Genomic DNA, 23,194 nt, shown 5'->3' with positions numbered 1-23,194 from the left:
TAATGACCCTAAAGGACAGACCAGAACTGCCCCATAGAGTTTCAAGGCTATAATCTTTATGGAAGTAGACTGCCACATCTAGCAGGGACCCTCTTATTTTTTGTTACTCTGCATTTCTGCTTCCTAGCCCAGTGCCACACCTTTGGTAAGTTTTCACTGACTGAAGAGCTTCCTGAATGATCCCTCCACACCAGATCTACAGTGACTGCCAACACCCCCTAGTCCCTCACGTGGTTGGTTCTTGCTTTATGTCAACTGCTCACTAAAGACTAGAATAATGCCTAATACTATGTTTTTAGAGAAATACTACCGATCTAATTTTCCTTATGTAACTTTGGTGATGCACTGCTGACCACAGGTATGTGTGATTTAACGACCACTGGGGCAACGTCTAACCCATACACATCAGTGGCCCCACAAGTTGATCCGGATTCAGAGAACAGGATGCAGTGGAAATACTTTGCTAAGTAGGGAGATCCGATCTGTCTCACTAGCTCTCTGGTCCCTCATCAACCCTAGCCCTGGGTTGGAGGGGGTCCCCGACAACCATCAGTATAGTTGCCTGTCCCATCATGCTCCCAATACTTGCCTCAGGCAGAAACTCAGGATGCTGCTGCAACCCCCTAGGGGAATGCCCACTGAGGCAGCTGTCCCACTCCAACCGGGGTAGGTGGGCCTGGAAGAGTTTAAAGCCCGTTAGGGGAGAGTGGAAAGGCAGGCAGGGTGGAAGGAAGGGAAAAGCAGCAGCAGCAGCATGATGGAGCCCACATGTACCCCAGCGCTTGGTCAGTTCCCAAGTGTGGCCCTGGAGAGCGGGTGGCGACCACACAGGACCTGCGGTGGTGGAGCCACAGTTTGTGAAGTCCCTTGGCATGGTGGCAGCTCAGGTCCCAGGCCTGACCAGTGACCATCCTGCAGGCCTTGCTACTATGGTATTGGCACAAGATCCAAATCACAGAACGTATAGAGGATGTTAAACGACGCATACCTGTATTCTCACAGCTCGTTAAAAACTTATTGGCTGTGTAGATAACAGAAACAAGGAACGAGATCGTAGTAAAGATAAAATTACTCTGTATATTTAGAACCTGATCACCATTCTAATGACTGAGAAGACAAGTTTTAAACTGCATTATTTCAGAACTTATCACTGATTCTGGAAATTACAAGAGGCAGGGCACAGGAACTGAAGTCAAACAGACGAGTTCAAACTATCAATCCACCCTACTAGCTGAATGTCTTGGGGCAAACTATTACCTCAAAACCTGAGTTCCTCCAACTGTGAGATGGGGCTAATGGCTCTTAAGGATGACATGTGACGATGTTGGTGCAGTGCTTCACACGGTGCCTAGCACAAAACCTACAGCGACCCTATAGGACAGAGTAGAACTGCCCCATAGAGTTTTCAGTGAGTGCCTGGTGGATCTGAACTGCCGTGGCACTTAACCACTACACCACCAGGGTGCTGGAGAGTAGTTAGCTGCTATTGTCATGTTGATACATCAAATTTCTTTCCACCACAGGCCAGTCATTTTAAATCTCTTACCCTTTATCCTATAAGGACATTTTGACCTTGTTTCTAACCTCCTCCTGGCCCCTCAACCTTGGATTGATAAATCTTGTCCTTTACTTCCTTGGCTCCTCTAAGTTATCATCTCTGAATTAAAAAGAGCTGTGGACAAGAAAAAAAAATGTAAATAATACTGAGATAATTTTCCCATATAAACGTCTACTGCGTAAATAATGGTCCTTTGGCTGCCCCTGTACCTACAAGCCAAGAACTGCCCCCACTCAGAGCTCTGAATGAACAGGGTCAGAATTTGACTCAGGAAGATTAGGATTTGAAGAATCCACGTCTGAATGACTCAATTCTCCAGCTGGCTCAAAGGGCCGCAAGTTTGCGTAAGTCACCTCTTGGGCCAGCTGCTCCAGGGAAGGGCGGCCTAGGGCCAGATTTCGCAGCGAGATACAGGTCATCAAGAAACTGAAAAAGAGGAAAAAGGCCACTCAGTTCAAATGCCTGTTTCAACATAGGAATTCCTGTACCCGGGCACATGAGCATCTCCCCAGAGTGACCCTCCACCCCTTTGTAGAGGCTAGTGGAGGATTCTGGGGTGGGGTAGGAATGACCTGTAAGGATACTGGTGTTAACCTAAGGCACAACAAGACAGCAGGCCATCAGACACAGGCCGTTAATTCTTTCATTAAATCAAGGAGAGGAGAATGGGGAGGGGAAAGTGAGAGATGTCTAGTGCTAAGCTGTCCTTTCCTGGGGGAGAGGCCCTAGTGTGCCCCTCACAAAGAAAACTTACCTAGCTTGCAAACATTGGGTGACAATGACGAGCACCTGGGAGTGAAGCTTACCTGCGGCGGAAGAGATACAGCTTTCGCAGCAGGAAGCGGTAGAATCGCTCGTGGGAAGGGGTATTTCGCCGGCGTTCGATCTCCTGGAGCCTTTTCTGGCGTCTAAGAAAGGTCTGAACCAGAGGTGTTGGCTCTGGGCCCCCTTTAACATCTCCCTCCAGTAGAGGCTGTAGCTCTGGAGGTAGAGGCCCTGTTTCTGAGCAGAAGACGGCAAAAAGGGGAATCACTGAAAAAGGAATGGCTCTCTCCCTTAGAACTCAACTCTCCTTCCACCACCTTCAAGTTCATTCACCAGGGGCTAGATCTTCACAACACCAACTTCTCGTAACCAAAGGCTGTCTCCACCTGAATTCTCACATACTCACCGCTCCCATTCTCCACCTTTTCCTTCAGTTCTTGCAGATGTGCCAGGTCTTGCTCCAGTGTGACCTCTGTGGTGTTGACGTAGATGTACATGTAGCAGGAAGGACTGAGGGACGTTGTGTACACCTTGTGGTACTCACCAGGTGGCAACTGACCAGGGTGGAGAAACCGATCTATTTCATTCTCTGACCTTTCCCAAGCTAGCCTGTGGGCTCCCCACTCTACTCTTCCCCGCATCTTTCTTCTCATGGTGTTTTCAAGGCTAAAGCACCTGACCTCTAAGAAGCCCTCGGGGCCCTTGCTTTTTGAGCCCACGCTGTATTACTGCTGAATCGGTAATAAATGACCACTGCTCACCTAAACTTCCCGCCCTCCTTTTGGCTCAAGGTGTGAAAGGTGTTTCCCGCTGACCTTTCTGCCATTCTTAATCCCAGCAAAATACCTGCATTTTTTCTCCCTCCCGAAGCGTCTGGTTCTTCTGTTCTGCCACCAGCTCCACGGTCACCTCCCCCTGCAGAAGCTGGATGCTGGTGTTGCCCAGATCTTCACTCACAAAATTCTCCAGGTGCAGCCCTGCCAGGGGCAATAGTGTTCACCATCCCACCTCAGTGTAGAGGGAACTCACTCCCAAAACCAGAACAGACATTACACCTACCCTACCACCCTCCTCAGGGTCCCCCCACCACATGCAACATCCCTGGCCAAGGAAGCCAGGACGAAAGATAGCAAAGCCTCTCACTGCCCTCCATACCAGGGAAGTCTGCAATGAAGACCACCTCAGTGTGGTTGTCCAGGCTGCTCTTGATCTCCTGAAACTTGGCTCTCCAGGGAGACAGATCCATCAAGAGCGGCTGCACCCAGGGCGTGCGCCGGAAGGGGGACCATGCGGCCTGCACGATGTCCACCCGAGGGTCAAAAATCCTGAGAAAAGAAAACTACATTCTAAGAAGGCCATAGTTACCCACACACCAGGACTTCCAGCTTTGTTCCTTTCATCACTGTTTCCAGGCAGAGACAGCCGGGTTTCCAGATAGAAGAAATCGCTTTATGTCAGCACATTATTGCCAGTCCAGGGCAGAGAGAGAGAGGGAGGGAAAGAGACTTTGGAGCACTGGGAAGAACCAGGGTTAGTGGCTACCTAGAAGGCATCTGTTACCGTTTCTAAAAGAACAAGGCAGTTAACTTTTCTCCTGGGTGATGGTGCCCCCTGCTGGAAACAATCAGCTATGCCCACAACCAAATCAACAAGGACATGCACCAGAGGGACAGCCTCTCAAGCAGGACAACACTGGAGAACACGTGCCGTTCTCCCCCTTCTCTGCTCCCATTGCCCACCTCTGCTGGAAGCGGTCATTGATGGAGACCCAAATATCAAAGTAGATCTGGGGCTCAGTGACATTGTACTTGGGAAGCAGGCGGCTCAGGCAAGTGGCATACTGCTTCAGCATGTCTGCGTGGTCCTTCCATCGCCGGCTCTGTGTGAACACCTGCCCCAAACCCGCACATTAGTCCCACCTTATCGTTATCAACCTCCCGGTCAAGCCATTCACTGCCAGTGGTGCACAGATCCCTGCTTGCTGCCCACTTTGGTCAGAAGAAAATGCAGCTTGCCTTTGGGAATGAACGTTTCATTGCTGGGATAGTGGTACTTGCCCTTCCTAAGACTTTTTTGTAAATTGTAGTAAAATATACATACCATACAATTTGGCACTTTAACCATTTTTAAGTGTACAATTCAGTAGCGTTGATTACATTCACAATGTTGTGCAACCTTTACCACTATTCTAAAACTTTTCATCACCTCAAGCAGAAACCCTGTACTTATTGAGCAGTAACTCCCATTCTCCCCTACTCCCAGCCCCTAAAAAAAAAAAAAAAAAAACCTGTTGCTGTCGAGTCAATTCCGACTCACAGCAACCCTAAAGGACAGAGTATAGCTGCCCCATAGGGTTTCCGAAGAGTGCTTGGTGGATTCTAACCGCCAACCTTTTGGTTAGCAGCCACAGCTCTTAATCACTACACCACCAGGGTTCCCAGCCCCTGGTAACCTCTAACCTACTGTCTCCATGTATTTACCTATTCTAGATACTTCATTTAAGTGAAATCATACGTTTGTCCTTTTCTGACCGACTTACCTCATTCAGCTCAATGTTTTCAAGGTTCATCCATGTTGCAGCATGTATCAGAATCTCATTCCTTTTTATGGCTGAATAGTATTCCACTGTGGGTATAGGGTTGCTATGAGCCGGAATCGACTTGAAGGCAATGGGTTTTTTGATTTTTGGTATGGGAGCCCTAGTGGTGCAGTGGTTAAGAGTTCTGCTATTAACCAAAAGGTCAGGAGTTCGAATCCACCAGCCATTCCTTGGAAACCCTATGGGGTAGTTCCACTGTGACCCATAGGGTCGCTACGAGTCAGAATTGACTTGACAGCAAAGGGTTGGGTTTGGCTTGGTATGGATATACACTTTTTGTGCATCCACGCATCTGGTGATTTTCACTTGGGTTGTTTCCACCTTTCGCCTGTTGAGGATAATGCTATTACCTTTCCTAAATCTTAAAGGGAGAATATCAATTCGAGAAAGTGAGTGACGTTGCCCTATCTTAACCCACACAAAAGAAAGTTCATCCTGGCTGTGAGACAGAGCAGAACAGAACTAAATTTGTTTTACTCTGTGGTTCGTGTAGGACCAAACCAGACCCACAGCTCAAGGGGGCTCTGAGAACAGCACATTGTCAGCGTCAGACGTCTCACCCCAGGGTTAAGGTAGCCCAACTCGCCGGTGCGGCCATCACGGTAGGTGATCTTCACATGCTGGTGAGAGCGGGAGTGCACCATCATGTCCCAGGAATAGCCGTAAAGCCCATTAGTCCAGTTGTTATAGCCCTGGGAAGGCAGGGCAGGGGGAATCAGCTCAGACAACAAGGATTCTCACACTAACTCCATCCTCTACCAACACAGGGCTACAAAACCAGCTCCATTCTCTCCCTGCGTAGTTACCCCCGCCACATAGCAAGCCCAGCCTCCGCCGCACAGCCCCAGCCCACACATACCTGGGTGAGGAAATGGGAATAGGGCAGGAAGAGCTGCTCCAGGAGGTACAGGAGGGTGAAGGCAGCTCCGAGGTGGTGGCGCAGGCCTGGCTTCTGACTACCCTTGGCCCGGCCCCTCTTATACACACAGGAGGCGCTGGGCTGAGGGGCAGCCTGGAGGGGCAGCAGTTCTCGCAGCCTTTTGGGACAGTGGGATACCAGCTTCCGCGGCCACTCAGGGGAGCAGAAGAGAGGGCTGCTGGCCAGCATGACGTAAGAGAACATACCTAGGAAAGTGGAGAGAAAACAAGCACTTCAGGAGTCCAGGTGGACCGAACAAGGGTAACTCCTTCAGCCCCCTTCCTTTGGGAAGCCTCTGCCAGGTGTTCCACTTACAATTAAAGTTCTGAACTGTAAGATCCTTGTACTTCCCAGAGATTCCTTACACAACATACTGTATAGTCCAGAAGCCTCAATCCTCTCATCCCAATTTAGTCATATCTCAAAGTGACTGCATTTGGCTCCAGTCAGCTCCTGCGCCAGCACATCTCCCACACCCAAATAATGCCTCTGGCTAGGCTCTTGCTACAGACCTGTGGTTCCTGCTTCCCACCTGATCTCAGGTACGGACCTATGCTGAAGAGCTGGGAATTCATGCAGTGGAAGTAGGACACGAAGAGAAGGCCAATGGGTCTCGAGGCATCAAAGAAGAGCATGAAGCCGGCTGAGAGGTCCAGCAGCAGCCCACACCAGTGCACCACCAGTAGGCTGGTCATCTCCTCGGACAACACTAGTCTGCAGACGCCAGGGACAAAGGTTAGGCACCAGCCCACCAGAGAACTCAGCATTCGCAGCACACTCACAGCACAGTGTACCTCTGCTACCCTGTCCTTGCCAAAGGATCCACCCCAGTGGGCAGGTAGAAAAACTCCTAAGGTATCTAATCCACCTACAGTACTTTTCAAACCCCATTCATTTTCACATACTAGGTGTCAAATTTTTCCAGCATGCCCCATGCAGTAATCAAGGGCAGATCTTTGAGGACAAAATGTGACTGAGAAGTGCGTGTGTCGCAGGGGGTAGGTTCCTCATGGAGACCATGAATGAAGACACACTTTACAAGGTGACTGCCTGGCTAACATAATATGAAGGAACTGGGAAATATCAGGAAAAAGAACAATGTAGAACAAGATGGGGAAGGGAGTGGACAGACAGGAGAGGTAAGCCTCTGCTGTGGGAAGAGCTGTCAACGACGGTTCTGTCAGAGCAGAGCACCGACTCTGCCATTTTCTCAGCTCATCAGCTGAGGAACCCTGATGAGGGGCTATGTCCAAGGACAGAGACACCACCCGAGGCAACTGCTGGGGGCCCTGACTCATTCACCAAGTCACCTAGTGTGGCTCTTTCCTTTTTTACTTTCCTGCCAGTATCACAGGTCACCCAGCAGCAGCTAGGACTCTGCCTTCTGCTGAATATGGAGGTGAGGAGCGGACAGAGGAAAGAACGTGGCGAATTCAGACAAAGTAGCACAGCAGCCATTCCTGCAGACCACAGGGAAACAAGTCACCTGGTCTGTTCCCGTGCCTCAGTGAGCCTCTGCCCTAACTGACACTCACTTGAAGGGACTGAAGAGCCAGTGCCGGGATAGGGAGTCCATGGAATAGCCTTCAACCCAGTCTGCATCCAGCTTTTTCACGCCCGCAATGAAGTACACAATGAAGATCTGCAAACACAAAATGCCACACAAATGTTCAAACAAACAAAAAAGAACCTCGTGTTCTACAGGCAGTCAAGAGTAAAGCGGGTTCTGACCTCTGTCCAGGGCCCAAGGAAGAGGAGATCCGTTCCTTTGTTCATTCATCTCAGATACACACCCATCCAACAACCATGCACTGACATCCTGCCAATGCCAGGCCCGGTATGGCACCAGAGCAAAAGCTAAGAACTACAAATGGGGTCCTTTCTCTCACAAGAGCTCTAATTTTAGCAGGGACAGAGCTGCAGCCTTTCCATGACAAGGTGAGAGAACTCAGAGATTAGGACACTGGGAAAAATGGGAAAGCCTAGCTTTCCAACAAAACAGCAAAGAGAAGATCAGGGACGCAGAGAAGAGTGCCGTCTGGCAACACGACGGCCATGCTGACGTGATGGGTCTCAAGAAGCACCACCCTCTTCACACGGCGCTGTACCTGGCCACGCAGCACTGCATAGTTCCAAAGGGGCACCTGGGCATTCCTCTTCCGGGCACTCAGCAGACCATCCACAGACCTACACCAAGGGAAGAAAGGAGCTTCTCAGTCTAGTCGCACTTCTATATTTCCTTTGAAATGTGGTAATCCTATCTATCCCTGGAACATTCAAACCCTCCCTGGTTCTCTGAGCTATTCTGAGGCTCTTTAGAATTATATGAGCAAATCGTAACAGTGATTACTATACATTGTAAGAGAAACAATACCAGTAAGTTTTAACAAGAAGTTCAAAGTTTAGCGTTAGCTTGCAAATGAGTTTGTCCTAATGAATCAAATCCGGAAAAAGACTACAATGTTAGAAGATGAGTGAAGAAAGAACAAATTTAAGGGAGTGTTTGAAAAGCTAAAGATGTGTATAAATATACACAGGGTACGTTATTTAAAAAAAAAATTTTTTTTCAAAGCACTCAACAGCAGAAAATGACATTTCATAGACCTGCATGCCAGGATCCGGTACCAGAGGACACCTGCTAACAACTTATCCTGGGAAAGAACTGATAAACCCAGGCTATGGAGACCAGGTATACTCTGGGGAAGCCAAAGCAAAGCAGGTTTTCTAGAAGACAATGAGCAAGCAGAGCAGTCGGCCAAGGGGGCGGCTCACACTTGTGGTCAAGTACTAGGCTTTGCATCAAGGAGACCTGGGTTCTCACTTCTGCCTCTTACCTGCTGTGTCACCTTAGGCAAATCCTTTACTTCTCTGAGCCTTAGTTTACCTATAACATGGGAACAGCACTGTGGACCTCACTGAGTTGTACTGAGGAAAAACTGTAAAGTGTTTAGTACAGTGCCTGGCACATAGAAAGCCCTCAGTGAATGATAGGTATTTTTTCCCAATTGTGAAAATCACAAAAATGGAACTTTTCAGAGATATTCTGTCAAACTGCCTCTTAATCCTCTGTGATCAGAGCTGGCCATTCTGAATGAGTTTCAAAGTTCACAAAAGAGGTATTCGTATGGACATATTAATGAGCAGGAGCCCTGGTGACGAAGTGTTAAGCTAACTGAAAGGTACGCGGTTGGAATCCACCAGCCACTTTGGGAGAGAAGGATGTGGCCGTTTGTAAAGATCACAGCCTTGGAAACCCTAGGGGGCAGTTCTACTCTGACCTACAGTGTCACTATGAGTCAGAATCAACTCAATGGCAATGGCCTTGGTTTTTTTTGGGAGAGGTATTAATGAGCAAAACTTAATTAAGACATAACTCTCCAGCAAATTCAATGTTTGAGATTTTTTTCCTGCGCCATCTTACTGACACCTCATATTTGCTGTTCATTTGTTTTTTTATCTCAGACATTTTTACTGTGCCCTTTCCAGCCATTCCTTCCCCTGCCTCGCATCTGCTTTTCATTTATCAGTGGGCAGAATCTTAAAGATCATCTGACCTGCCACCCTGCCTCCACATCCCTTCATCACCTCCCCTTGGAGACGGTCATCTAAGCCAGAGACACAGGGTTACCTCCTCCCGGGGCAGCAGCTCTGGTGGGCCTCTCCCTCTCTTGTCATCTCTGCCTCTCAGCAACTTCTATTCTTGGTTCTAACTCTACCCTTCTGGGCTCACAGGGAAAGTCAGCTCCCTCTGCCACATGCCCACCCTTGAAGTATCTGAAAACAGCTATATCTGGCTTCAGTCTTCTCTTCCTCTCTCTAAGAGGGTGACAGGAAGTGGATAGATCAAGATACCTGGGGAGATATGGAAAGAGTAAAGGGGTGGGAATGAAGCCATTTTGCTTTTTGTCATTCCAAGTGTCTCAACCTGGCTGTCCCCTTTTCCCTCCCAAATCCAGCCAAATTAAAGTGTGACCTTGTAACCATGGTTGAAGATATGCTTGCTGGACAAACACAAGGGCCTCACTGGGTCCCTATCTCTGGTAACCATCCTGACCCAGCCGACCCTCCATTCTGTGTCCCCAGACTCATCATACCAGTAACGGTTGGCATCCATGAATGTCAGCTGAAAAGCCAACAGGCCATACAGATAGGAGTGGTTGTTCCACGACGTCTTGTCCAGGAGAAACACATACCAGTACGGCAGCAGGAACAACATACAGCTTAGCCGATAACACAGGCCCAGCATCATGCCCAGTGCCCCTGGGGTTTGTGGGAGACAGGATTAAGAGGTCAAGGGGTCACCACAGGCCCAGCTCCCCCAGAACATGCTGTGGGTGGAATTAAGAAAAGTCACCAGGCATTTATTATCAGCTAATACTAAATGAAAATTAAATGTTATTTTAGAAAGAAGAGTTATGGGGTCACAGCTCAAACAACACACAGCACTGTGAGACACAGCAGATGAAGAGAAAGAAATAGTCTGACACCTTGGTCATTCACCAGCATGCTTTGTATTTCTGTGTTTAGGCAAATCAGTCAGGATTCCCTTCTCTCCCACAGTTCCCCTCACCCAGAAACATGATGGTGTAGACCAGATACATCCAGTCAAGTGGCAGCGGGCGCAGGGCATCCAGCAAGGGGAAGCGGCACACCTCCAGCCCATCCAGGTATCTGTGGTCCAGAGAGCTGAGCCCTCGCTCCTGGGGAATGTCCAGCACCATCAACAGCCCTAAGGAGGCAGTAGGGGGGTAGGCCGTTAGGCCTCAGCTAAGGAAGCAGTGAGGTACAGTAGAGTGCACCCAACAACAGGGTCAGACTTATTTCTAACCCTGGCTCTGCCATTTGTTCATTCATTCAACAGTAATTCCTGAGTGCCTGCCCTGCACTAGGCATTACACCAGCAGTGTGACCTTGGATAGCCACTGCACACACTGAGCCGATGCCCCGTTTGTGAAAGAGGGTCATGATACTTCATAGGGATTCAGTGAGGACTAAATGAGAGAAACGTACAAAATGCGGTAAAAACTGTTAGGGTTTCAACAGTTACATTTATAAAGGTCTGTTCTACTGGGCTACAGAAAGTGCTCTTGGGTGCCTCTCAATCTTTTTTGCTTCCTGGCATGTCAGCAAACAGTACTATTTGGACAACACACTAGGGTAAACACAAAAGGCTACTTAGGTCAAGGAGCCACCTCCGGATTTCCAAACAGTGGTTGGTGGGTTCGAACTGCTGACCTTTTGCTTAGCAGCCAAACGCTTAACCAGCCTAGGAAACCCTATGGGGCAGTTCTACTCTGTCCTACAGGGTCCTTATGTATTGGAATCAACTCAACGGTAATAGGTAATTCTTTGTTGAGAGAGGTTATCTTTTGCACTATGGGATGTTTAGCACTGCCCCTACACAGATGCCAGGAGCTCCCTCCTCAAGTCGTGACTACCGAAAAAAAAAAAAAAAAAAAAAAAGCCAAATGTCCCCTAGAAGCAAAATTGCACCCAGGTGAAAACCACTGCGGTAAAGTGACTAATCTGTCAGCACATCTGTAACCTGTTGAAAGCACACATAATGTGGCCTATGAGTTAGGAAGCTCCGGATTAGAGTCAGTCACAGCCAAAATGTCTGTCTCTGTGGCCCTGCCCAGTTTCTCTAAAGTGCTTACCATAGTCACTGGGCAACGTCATGCCACAGGCAAAATGGGTCCCTGTTCTTCGGCTTCTATATTTCCTATAGCCTCAGATCAGAGCATTTCTGCCCTCAAACCCTAACAGGAGTAGAAAAAGCTGGGTTTGATCCTAAATTCCACAGGACATAATGCATTTTGTCAATATCTTAAGCTTTGAGGAAAAGGGAGGTGAATCCACTAAAAAACCAAAAAAAAAGACCCATTACCATGGAGTCAATTCCAACGCACAGCAACCCTATAGGACAGAGGAGAACTGCCACATAGGGTTTCCAAGGCTGTAATGACAAGGAACAACTGTCAATCTCCCACCCCAAGTGAACTAGCCCCTCCCAGAAACTGGACTCACCAAAGAGAAAACGGAAGACCGCCAGGTTTGCAGGATCCGTTGGTCTATTCAGCAGGGTCACCAGCCTTCGCCAGCTGGACAAATCTGTCCACTCAAACCCCAAGAGTTTTCCCATTCGGCTGCCCTGTCTAGGCTCCGAGGTTTGTCGCGCCTTGTCTTTCTGTACTTTATCTGAAACCAACGAAAGGGAAAGATGTTTGCATGTGTGAGTGTGTTTGTGGGGAGGGTGCTTCAAATCACAAAAATCACGGCCCCACCAGCCCCAGGGCTTTTGCCCACCTGGGTTCTCCCACTGACCACAGACTATCAGAAGAAACCCTGCAGTGTGGTCCCTCCCCCAGGACCCCTCAGCACTCCCGAACCCCTCTCGGACTACAGTCCTCCAACCTCAAAGCTCTCCTGAATGTCATCATCACACGGAAATAGCGGACAGCAACCTCGCTGTGCAAGTCCCCTCCCAACCAAGGCCACCTTCACAGGGTCCCACCAGGCAGTCCTTCCGTCCTCGCCCCTCTCTCTACGGCAAGGGCAGAGTTCTGAGCCTACCTGAGTCACGCACGGACCGCGTGGACCTGGCGGACGCTGCCATGGCGCCGCGGGAACAGGTCGCCGCAGCAGCAGGGTCAGTGCAGGAGGCACCGCGAGGGGCGGCTCCTACGGGCCCCGCCCCCACGACACATCGGCCAGCGCGCGGCCGGCCGGAAAGCGCCGCACTGTCGTGAAGGGCCCCGGCCGCGGCGCCCGACTCTCTGCTTGGCGGCAGGGGGCGCAGCGGGGAGTTGTGGGGCGGTACGGCGCGGAGGGCTGGGTCGGCCTCGATTTACCCAGTGACGGAGGTGGGGAGGACGCTTCCAGAGCCGGCTCTTACCCAGCGCCCCGCGCATCTCATCCTTGGGGCTTCAGAGGCGTCTCCCTTTCGCCCCTAGGAGGACCCCAGGCTCCTCCGACTCCGTTGGGTCCTTCCCTGTCCTCATTAGGCTTCCCCAGGTTGTAGTGACCCAGGGATGCCCCCTGATGTGAGGGATCGGGCGCAGGTGTCAGATTCTAACCCAGAGATGTTGACCGCCGTGTTGAAGACGCACCTGAAAGGGCTCCCTGGCCTAGAACGAGTGCGCGAATGTCTTCATTTTCGCTTGCCGCACTTCCAAAGAACCCGAGGTTTGAAAGCACCAGGAAAAACAGAAACAACGTAACCGCAGAGGGAATGCGGAGCAGGCTGTGAGTAGCTTCTTGGAGAGCTCAGTCTTGATCAGAATTGTAATACCCGAGTGTGTGCACTGGGATTGGTCAGCAGGAAAACATCCTAGAGCCTCAGGTCTCAAACTTTTTGATGTTAGTACCACTTTAGGTAGATAGATAGCTGTCTTGGAATCTACTTTGACTCCTGACAATCTTAGGAAAAACAGGATGAAACGTTGTGATCATCACTGCAGCTGTTCTGTCAATCTCTCACACGAGCGTCTCCCCCGCCCTCGCTGGCCCTCCACTTTGCTGAACATGATGTCCTCCTCCACCGGTTGATCCCTACTGAAGACATGTCCGAAGCAAGCAAGTCGGAGCATGTTCTGTTGTGATCCATAAGGTTTTCATTGGCTAGTATCCGGAAGTAGATCAACAGGCCTTTCTTCCTACTCTGTCATAGGCTGGAAGCTGTTCCACTGAAACCTATCCACCATGGGTGACCTTGCTGGTATATGAAATACAGGTGGCATAGCTTCCAGCATCACAGCCGTGCAAGCCAAAGTACAGCAAACTGACAGGCGGGAGGTGGTAGGACCTCTTTACACTACTGGAAATTATTGAGGACCCTAAAGAGCTTTATGTTTATGTGGGTTATATCTTTCAATATTTACCATGTTAAAAATTTACACCAAGGGATTTTTTAAATATGCACTAATGCATTAAAACATACAATAAAAAACCCATTATATATTTACATAAATCACATTTTTGTGAAAAATATATTTTCTACCAAAGATAAAAAGAGTGAGAAAAGTAGTATTGTTTTATGTACAGACCTCTGTAATGTCTGGTTTAATTGAAGACAACTGGATTCTCATCGCTGCTTCTGTGTTCTATCTGTTGTGAAATGATGTTGATTGAAATAAATGAAGGAAATTTGGCCTAATAGGTATTTAGTTGGAAAAGGAAGAAGAATTTTAATAGTTTTTTTCAAATAATTGAGGATGTTCTTCTTTGATACCACACCGAAATGATACAAGTGATAGTTTTTTAAAGGTTAATAGCAATGTGGAGTCTGAAACCACATCGATAAACTTTATGTTCTGTTACGTTATAATCATTAGCATATCTTGCACTTTGAATGGGTACTTACTGTTAGGATTGTGTACAATCATACATATGGTCATTTGCAAAACATTGGTTCACTGAGTTATAACCCAACCCAGTCAACCCAGTGCTGTTGAGTCAATTCTGACTCATAGCAACCCTATAGGACAGAGTAGAACTGCCCCATAGAGTTTCCAAGGAGGGCCTGGAGGAGTCAAACTGCCAACCCTTTGGTTGGCAGCTGTAGCACTTAACTACTATGCCACCAGGGTTTCCCACTGAGTTATAGAAAAAAAAAAAATTTTTTTTTTTTATACAGGCCTTCAAATGTTGACACATCTCATTATTTGATAGCAAAACACTTAAAACTTTTTTATATCATCACTGATTTTATCAGGCTTTTAAGTATCAGGAAGCTGTCAGTCTCACAGTAGCTAATACAAGTTCTCCAAAATTCTCATTTTCATTTGAAAGCTGAAATTTTATCGTTGGCCAGTAATATTGTCGTTTTCCTTGAAGAGAAGGCAGTCTCATTCCTTTCATTTTTGAGTAGATATCTGCCAAACGGCCCAGTCTGTGAGACATTCTTTGAAGGAAAATGGCATTTCATTTAAGGGAAAAAGGAGACAAAAACAAAAGGAAGTTCAGCTCCCAGCTCAATTGCATTCATGCTTTTTCTTGGAACGCCGTGAGGCAACCACTGCTTGGTGTGCAGAAGTGCTGTATAAAAAAATTATGGATACGTCCAATTCTTCACACAAAATATTTAAGAGGCATGTACTCAGTGTGTACTCTAGGGCCAAGATTTAATACAAGTAATAATTTTTACTGCTTTGTCAAGGATGTTCTTAATTGAAAATGCTTTTTTTTAAAATTACAACTGTGTGGCAATGAGGAATACGATAACTACTGCCACAATTTGGTGCCACTGTTTTTATTATCTTCTTGCTTTATCAGTACAAATGTTAATATAGTAAAAAAAAAAAAAAAAAGGCAAATAACATGTCAGTGTTATTGCCAGAGTTCCTGGGTAGTGCAAACGGTTAACACACTTGGCAGCTAACGGAAAGGTTGGAGGTTTAAGTCCACCCAGAGGCACCTTTGAAAAAAAGACCTGGCAATCTACTTCTGAATATTCAGCCATTGAAAACCCTATGGAGCACAGTTCTACTCTGACACACATAGGGTTGTCATGAGTTGAAAACGACTCAACAGCAACTGGTTATTATTACCACCCATCTGTCAGTTTGTCATACTGTGGTAGCTTTCATGTTGCTATGATGCTGGAAGCTATGCCACCAGTATTACAAATACTAGCAAAGTCGCCCATGGTGGACAAGTTTCAGTGAAGCTTCCAGATTAAAACAAACCAGGGAGAAAGGCCTGTGATCTACTTCTGAAAATTAGCAAATGAAAACCTTATGAATCATAACAGAACATTGTCCAGTATAGTGCTGGAAGACACTATACTACACAATAGCCGCAACAGTTGACCCAAAACACACCAACAATCACGAAGATAATTCAGGACTGGGCAGTGTTTCATTCTGTTACACATAAGGTTGCCATGAATAATCAGAGCTAACTCGACGCCATTGCAACTAACTGGAAATAGCTGGCCTTGGGGACCCGAGGGATTCGTGCATCACACTTTGAGAACCTCTGTCCCAAAGGAAAGGAATGACAGGAGTAGACATAAAAGAGGGGATTAGTGGGGAGAGAGGTGTTTGACAGGTGGAATTGTTGGGATAACAGTGTTCCTGCTATTGAGGATCTCACCCATTTCCAGGCCAAGAGGTAAAGTGGGCCAAGTCACTTTGGAAGCCATAGATTTATTTAGGAGATAGATCTCTTAATCTGTCAGACCTGAGCCCAGGTGGATCCAGTGTGGTTTAGGAAGTTTGGGCTGGCACTCCTAGGACCACTGAAAATTAGATGGCTCCCTTACATGCAGCATTCATGGTCTGGCTGTGCCTAGGACTGGTGAAGTTACGTAAGAGTAAACAGTGACAAGTTGTGGCCTCTGCCCTCTGGGAGTTTAAGGGTGAGGAAACACATGATAACAAACAACATAGAAGAGGTAGAAGCATAATACAGTGATAGAATGTAGAAAGTCGTAAGTATTGGATGAGGTTCAGAGTGCTATGGAAGCACTAAGGAAGTAATGAATTACAGCTAGAGAAATCAGGAAAGGTTTTTTGGAAGTAGTAGCACTTGAGCTGGTGTTGAAAGATGAGTATAGTTTTGAGAGGAGAGAGGGGAATCAGAAGGTCTTAATAACCTTGGGTGAACTGAGCGCATTCTGGGTAACAGAAATGCAGCTCGTAAATGAGTTGTGCTAGCTCAGTACTTCTCCATCACGTGATTTTAACTTGTTTGTGTTCAAGGGGTTGGCCTCCAGTTTATCCTTTCAGAACGAATATACATTTAACATTCACAAATCCATAAAAGAGTTCAAAATTTAAGGAAGACATTTTTTCCTGCATCTTTTCTAATAAAAATTGACTTTCTGTCTGCATTGTGGAAAAAGAAGCCCTCTTTCAAATCTCTCAGTTCAATTCCTTAAACATTTAGTGAGTGCCTAGTATGTGTGATGCATCTGTCATGTAGTACAAAGGTTACCTAAGTGAAGGCACGGCTCCTGCCTTCATAGAGACTAGAGTCTGTTGGAGGAGTCAAATGTGTATGCATTTAATGGCAAAGTGTATGATAGATTCTATAAAAGAGAAATAAAGCATGATGGCAGATCAGAAGAGGGAGAAGTTAACTTCAGTGGAGAAATCTGGAAGACTTGATGGAGGCAATGTCTTGAAGTTTGAATAGAATTTCCAATAGGCAGTAATGAGCAAAGCAGGATCTTCACTCTTCTTGAGAGAGGTCTACTTGAACAAAGATATAAAGGGGTATGGTGTATTTGGGAAAGAGTATGTAATTTGGTCAAAAGACCTCTTTAAAGTGTTAAAATGCAAAATGCAAACATGTCACTTTTAGGCCTAAGGTGTGTCTGACCCAAGCCATGTTATTTTCAATTGCCTCAGATGCATGTGAAAGCTGGGCAATGAATAAGGAATACAGAAGAGGAATTGATGCATCTGAATTATGGTGTTGGTGAAGAATATTGAATATACCACGGACTGCCAAAAGAACGAACAAATCTGCCTTGGAAGAAGTATAGCCAGAATGGTTCTTAAAAGCAAGGATGGCGAGACTTTGTCTCATGTACTTTGGACATGTTATCAGGAGGGACCAGTCCCTAGAGAAGGACATTATGCTTGGTAAAGTAGGGAGTCAGAGAAAAGAGGAAGACCCTCAATGAGATGGATTGACACAGTGGCTGCAACAATGGGCTCAAGCATAACAACAAATGTGAGGATGGCGCAGGACTGAGCACTATATTGTTCTGTTGTACATGGGATTGCTATGAGTCAGAACTATTGAGTCAGTACATTATAACACAAATGTAATTTGGTGTGACTTGGAGGCAGGGAGGAGAGTCTCATTAGACTCTGAGTGTCTCACCTTTTGTGGGTATTCTCAAGGTAGTCTTCTGACAAAGGGTAACCGTGTAGTGTTTGCACAGGTGAGGCCAGCCTGCAAGGATGTGCATGGTGAAGGTAAGGGTGAACAGGTTGGCAGGCCCAACTGTGGGCATTTTGGATGTTCCCTCCTGATGGTTGCTGGGGTGAGGCCAGGGTCAGCTCCCTCAGGGACACCCACATGTGTCCAAGGCTTGCTGTGGCATGCCAGAACCCAGTAACTCCTCAAATATTGTAACTCTCACCCTGATCCTGGGAATCCTCTTCCAATTTTTGCAGTTCCTCTCAGGCATCCCACTCTGGCCTTCTATTTCTTGGCACCTCTCATGTTTCTCCATCCACCACCTCACTTGTTAGGTGCAATCAAGTTGGTTCCAACTCACACCAACCCTATATACAAAAGAACAAAACACCACTGACCAGTCCTGTGCCATCCCCACAATTGTTGCCATGCTTAAGCCTGTCGTTGCAGCCACTGTGTTAATCCATCTCACTGTGAGTCTTCCTGTTTTTCGCTGACCCTCTACTTTACTGACCATGATGTCCTTCTTCAGGGACTGATCCCTCCTGACAACATGTCCAAAGTATGTGAGACGTAGTCTCACTGTCCTTACTTTTAAGGAGCATTTTGGTTGTACTTCTTCCAAGACAGATTTGTTCCTTCTTTTGGCAGTGCATGATATATTCAATATTCCCCAACACCACAATTCAAAGGTGTCAATTCTTCGGTCTTCTTTATTCACCGTCCAGCTTTCACATGCATAGGAGGTGATTGAAAACACCATGGCTTGGGTAAGGTGCACCTTAGTCTTCAAGGTGACATCTTTGCTTTTCAACACTTGAAAGAGTTCTTTTGCAGCAGATTTGCCCAATGCAATGTGTCTTTTGATTTTTTGACTGCAGCTTCTATGGGTGTTGATTGTGGATCCAAGTAAAATGAAATCCTTGACAACTTCAATCTTTTCCCTGTTTATCATGATGTTGCTTATTGGTCCAGTTGTGAGGATTTCTGTTTTATGTTGAGGTGTAACCCATACTGAAGGCTATGTGTGGTCGTTGATCTTCATCAGTAAGTGCTTCAAGTCCTCTTCACTTTCAGCGAGAAAGGTTGTGTCATCAGCATAACACAGGTTGTTAATGAGTCTTCATCCAATTCTGATGCCCTGTTCTTCTTCATATGGTCCAGCTTCTCAGATTATTTGCTCAGCATACAGATTGAATAGATATGGTGAAAGGGCACAACCCTGATGCACACCTTTCCTGACTTTAAACCACTCAGTATCCCCTTGTTCTGTTCAAACGACTGCTTCTTGATCTATGTACAGTTTTGTCATGAGCACAATTAAGTGTTCGGGAATTTCCATTCTTCGCAATGTCATCTATGATTTGTTATGATCTACACAGTTGAATGCCTTTGTGTAGTCAGTAAAACACAGGTAAACATCTTTCTGGTATTCTCTGCTTTCAGCCAGGATCCATCTGACATCAACAATGATATCCCTGGTTCTGTGTCCTCTTCTGAATCTGGCTTGAATTTCTGGCAGTTCCCTGTCAATATACTGCTACAACCGATTTTGAGTGATCTTCAACAAAATTTTACTTGTGTGTGGTATTAATGATATTGTTTGATAATTTCCACATTCGGTGGGATTACCTTTCTTGGGAATAGGCAAAAATATAAACCTCTTCCAGCCAGTTGGCATAGACTAGTGAGTACTTCCAGCGCTGCATCTGCTTGTTGAAACATCGCAGTTGGTATTCTGTCAGTTCCTGGAGCCTTTTTTTTTTTGCAGATGCCTTCAGTGCAGCTTGGACTTCTTCCTTCAGTACCATTGGTTCCTGTACCTCCTGAAATGGTTGGACATCGACCAATTCTTTTTGGTACAGTGACTCTGTGTATTCCTTCCATCTTCTTCTGATGCTTCTTGACTCATTTAATATTTTCCCCATAGAATCCTTCAGTATTGCAACTCGAGGGTTAAATTTGTTCTTCTGTTCTTTCAGGTTGAGAAATGCTGAGTGTGTTCTTCCCTTTTGGTTTTCCACCTCCAGACCTTTGCACATGTCATGATAATACTTTACTTTGTCTTCTCTAGCCACCCTTTGAAATCTTCGGTTCAGCTCTTTTACATCATCATTTCTTCCTTTCACTTTAGCTACTTAATGTTCAGGAGCGAGTTTCAGAGTCTCTTTTGACATCCGTTTTGGAATTTTTTTTCTATCCAGTCTTTTTAATGACCTCTTGCTTTCTTCGTGTATGATGTCGTTGATGTCCTTGCACAACTCGTCTGGTCTTCAGTCATTAGTGTTGCCAGCGCATCAAACCTTTTCTTGAGATGGTCTCTAAATTCATGTGGGATATACTCAAGGTCATACTTTGGCTCTCGTGAACTTATTCTAATTTTCTTCAATTTCAGCTTGAACCTGTATATGGGCAATTGGTGGCCTCTTCTGAAGTAGGCCCCTGGCCTTGTTCTGACTGATGATGCTGAGTTTTTCCATTGTCTCTTCCCACAGATGTAGTCCATTTGATTCCTGTGTATTCCATCTGGCAAGGTCTACATGTATAGTCACATTTATGTTGGTGAAAAAAGGTACTTGCAATGAAGAAGTTGTTGGTCTTGCAAAATTCTATCATGCAATCTCTGGCATCGTTTCTATCACCAAGGCCGTATTTTCCAACTGCCCACCCTTCTTCATCTCCAACTTTCACGTTCCAGTCTCTGGTAATTATCAATGCATCCTAATTGCATGTTCGATCAATTTCAGACTGCAGCAGCTGATAAAAATCTTCAATTTATTCATCTTTGGCTTTAGTGATTGGTGCGTAAATTTGAATAATAGTCGTATTAACTGGTCTTCCTTGTAGGTGTATGGATATTATCCTATCACTTACAGCATTATACTTAAGGATAGATCTTGAAATGTTCTTTTTGTTGATGAATGCAATGCCCTTCCTCTTCAAGTTGTTATTTCCAGCACCCACCTCACTTAGCAGCTAGAATTCTTAATAACAGTAATCATGATAGCTAACATTCACTGCGGGTTTTTATGTGCCAAGAGGTGCTATGTAAGTTGTCTAAATACACATAAATATTAAGGTGTAGATCAGTGTGTCCAATAGAAATACAATTTGAGCCACATTTGTAATTTAAAATTTTCTACTTAGCCAAATTAAAAAGGGGGGAAAAAAGCAGATGAAATTAATTCCATTAATATCTTTTATTTTAACTCAATATATCCAAAATATCCAACACATCATCAATACATAAAATCATTAAGGAGATACTTACATTCTTTTTTCTACAGAGTCTTTGAAATCTGGTGTGTATTTTACACTTAGAAAAAAACGTTTTTTTTTTTTTTTACACTTAGAGTACACCTCAATTCAGACTAGCCACATTGCAAATTCTAACAGCCACATGGGGCTAGGCTAGTGGCTGCTGTATTGGACAGCACAAATATAGCCCCAGGATGAAATCCGTCTCCACCTGGCCGTACTAGCAACTTTTCTAAGGATGGTGAGGTGTAGGGCAGTCACATTCTCTGTGAAATCAGCTGTTATACCCCTGCTTATAGGGCTGATTGTCCTGTCTACCAAAATTCAGGTCTGAACCTTGAACCAAAACCATCCCCTTATGTCACCTTTTAATGAAATAACAGATTGGCACACAAAATAAGGGATATTCTCTGTGAGTACACTTCTCCATTAAAAAAAATCATCTATATGAGACCAAAGGGTCAATGATTACTCTAAAGCAAAGATGAGAAGACAAGGGGGCAGGAAAAATAGAATGCTGGAAACAGAGCAACCAAAAGGCAGTTAAAGAGAATGTTGACACATTGTGAAAAATGTAACTAATGTCACTGAATAATTTGTATAGAAATTGTTAAGTGGGAACCTAATTCGTTATGTGAACTTTCACCAAAAACACAATAAAATATTATTTAAAAAAATCTCAGGTGTCCATAATCTAATAATCTAATTGAGATTAAAACCTTATAAATTGGAAGGAACGTATCTCAGAGTGCTACCAAAAAAATCCCATTGGCCTTGAGTCAGTTCCAACTCATGGCAACCCCATGTGTGCCGAGTAGAACTGCCCTCCATCGGATTTTTAAGGCTGTGACTTTTTGGAAGCAGATCACCAGGCCTTTTTTCCAAGACCACCAACCTTTCAGTTAGGAGTCAAGAACTCAGCTGCTTACACCACCCAGGAATCCAAAGTGGTACCAAACCCACTGCCGTGGAGTCGATTCCTACTCATAAACCAACTCACAGAGAAAAACTGCCCCGTAGGGTTTCCAAGGAACAGCTGGTGGATTCAAACTGCTGAACTTTTGGTTAACAGCCATAGCTCTTAACCACTGTGCCACCAGGGGTCCTCAAAGTGATACAGTAGTCCAAAACTTCTTAAAGCCTTTTTTTAACAAATGTATTTTTTGGAGGAGCTGACATTTACCTCTCGGAACTGTTACCTCCTGTGATGGGTTAGGCATGTTTCTTCCCTTCTGCATGTCCCTGTTGTTGTTGTTCTGTCTTCTTGATAAAGACTATCTGGGAGGGGTGGATTTTCCCTGGCCTGGAGCCAGATTGATGGAAGAATCCTTCACCCTGGTACCCTCTCTGGCTATTGGGCAGTCCTCTGACCAGGCTTGCCAGCCCTCATGGGGCCCCTGAAGGGAAATGCAGGACTGCTGACCTTTGGAAGGAAGGAGGGTGGTGAGCCATCACTCCCTGGTACTTTCTGGCACCGTACAGGCCCTGAGCTAGGCACTTTGCTGGTGCTGTCTCTTTATCCCTCAACAGCACTGGCTGGGGTCAGTATTGTTCTTAGTTGCCATTGAGTTATCTCGACTCATAGTGACCCCATGTGACAGAGTAGAACTGCCCCATAGGGTTTTCTAGGCTGTAATCTTTACCAGGGTCGAAGGCAATGGGTATATGTAATCTTCACCAAGGAGCCCTGGTGGTGCAATGGTTGAGAGCTCTGGTGCTAACCAGAAGGGTGGCAGTTCCAATCCACCAGCTACTCCTCGGAAACCCCTTTGGTTAGCAGCTGAGCTCTTAGCCACTACACCACCAGGGCTCCAGTGTTAGCATCTGCAAAACTGAGAGGTGAAGGGTCAAGCAGGGTCATGGGGCTAGTAAACTGACACAGCTGGGACTTAAACCTTCCTGACGTCAGAGCCCAGGGTCACAGCATTCCAGACATCGCGGGAGTTAATGCTTTCGGCCCACCCACGGACCTGGGAAAAGGGGTTTTCCAGCAAGGAATTTCTGTATCTGCATTCTATTCCTAAGTGAACCAGGCCTCGCAGGTGCTATGATTGATTTCGGTCTCAGGTATTCAGAGCAGAAAAAGGAGACGGCTGCAGTTTCTAGGTCACAAGGCCCAACCTCAGGAAACTTAGAGGGCTGTTCCACAGTTCTTTTCTCCCTCCCGACGAGTTTGCAGACCTTTGCCGCCGGGGAGCCCTGTTGCTTAAGTCCAGACCCT

General features: G+C 46.1%; 1 protein-coding gene across 1 annotated transcript; it reads right to left on the bottom strand.

The window, feature by feature from the left end:
• Positions 1-1,057: 1,057 nt before the first annotated feature.
• GGCX (gamma-glutamyl carboxylase) lies at positions 1,058-12,547 on the bottom strand. Its single transcript, XM_049856386.1, has 15 exons — positions 12,415-12,547; positions 11,869-12,039; positions 10,412-10,570; positions 9,936-10,101; positions 7,950-8,028; positions 7,377-7,483; positions 6,392-6,555; positions 5,782-6,047; positions 5,483-5,614; positions 4,063-4,214; positions 3,479-3,648; positions 3,170-3,300; positions 2,730-2,877; positions 2,365-2,560; positions 1,058-1,984 (listed from the first exon to the last, which is right to left on the bottom strand). The coding sequence occupies exons 1-15, from the start codon at positions 12,455-12,457 to the stop codon at positions 1,792-1,794; spliced, it is 2,277 nt and encodes a 758-aa protein (XP_049712343.1). The 5' UTR covers positions 12,458-12,547; the 3' UTR covers positions 1,058-1,791.
• Positions 12,548-23,194: the final 10,647 nt, after the last annotated feature.

The sequence above is a fragment of the Elephas maximus genome, chromosome 17, assembly GCF_024166365.1.
Source record: "Elephas maximus indicus isolate mEleMax1 chromosome 17, mEleMax1 primary haplotype, whole genome shotgun sequence".
Classification (NCBI taxonomy): domain Eukaryota; kingdom Metazoa; phylum Chordata; class Mammalia; order Proboscidea; family Elephantidae; genus Elephas; species Elephas maximus.
The sequence above is the reverse complement of the archived record's forward strand: the minus strand, read 5'-3'. Positions and strand labels throughout refer to the sequence as shown.

Excerpts from the sequence above, each read along its gene's own strand:
- GGCX (XM_049856386.1), bottom strand. The coding sequence starts at position 12,457 with ATGGCAGCGTCCGCCAGGTCCACGCGGTCCGTGCGTGACTCAG. Across the intron at positions 3,649-4,062 it reads AATGACCGCTTCCAGCAGAG|GATTTTTGACCCTCGGGTGG; the intron begins GTGGGCAATGGG and ends TTCTTTTCTCAG. Across the intron at positions 2,878-3,169 it reads GGGAGGGAGAAAAAATGCAG|TTGCCACCTGGTGAGTACCA; the intron begins GTATTTTGCTGG and ends CACCCTGGTCAG.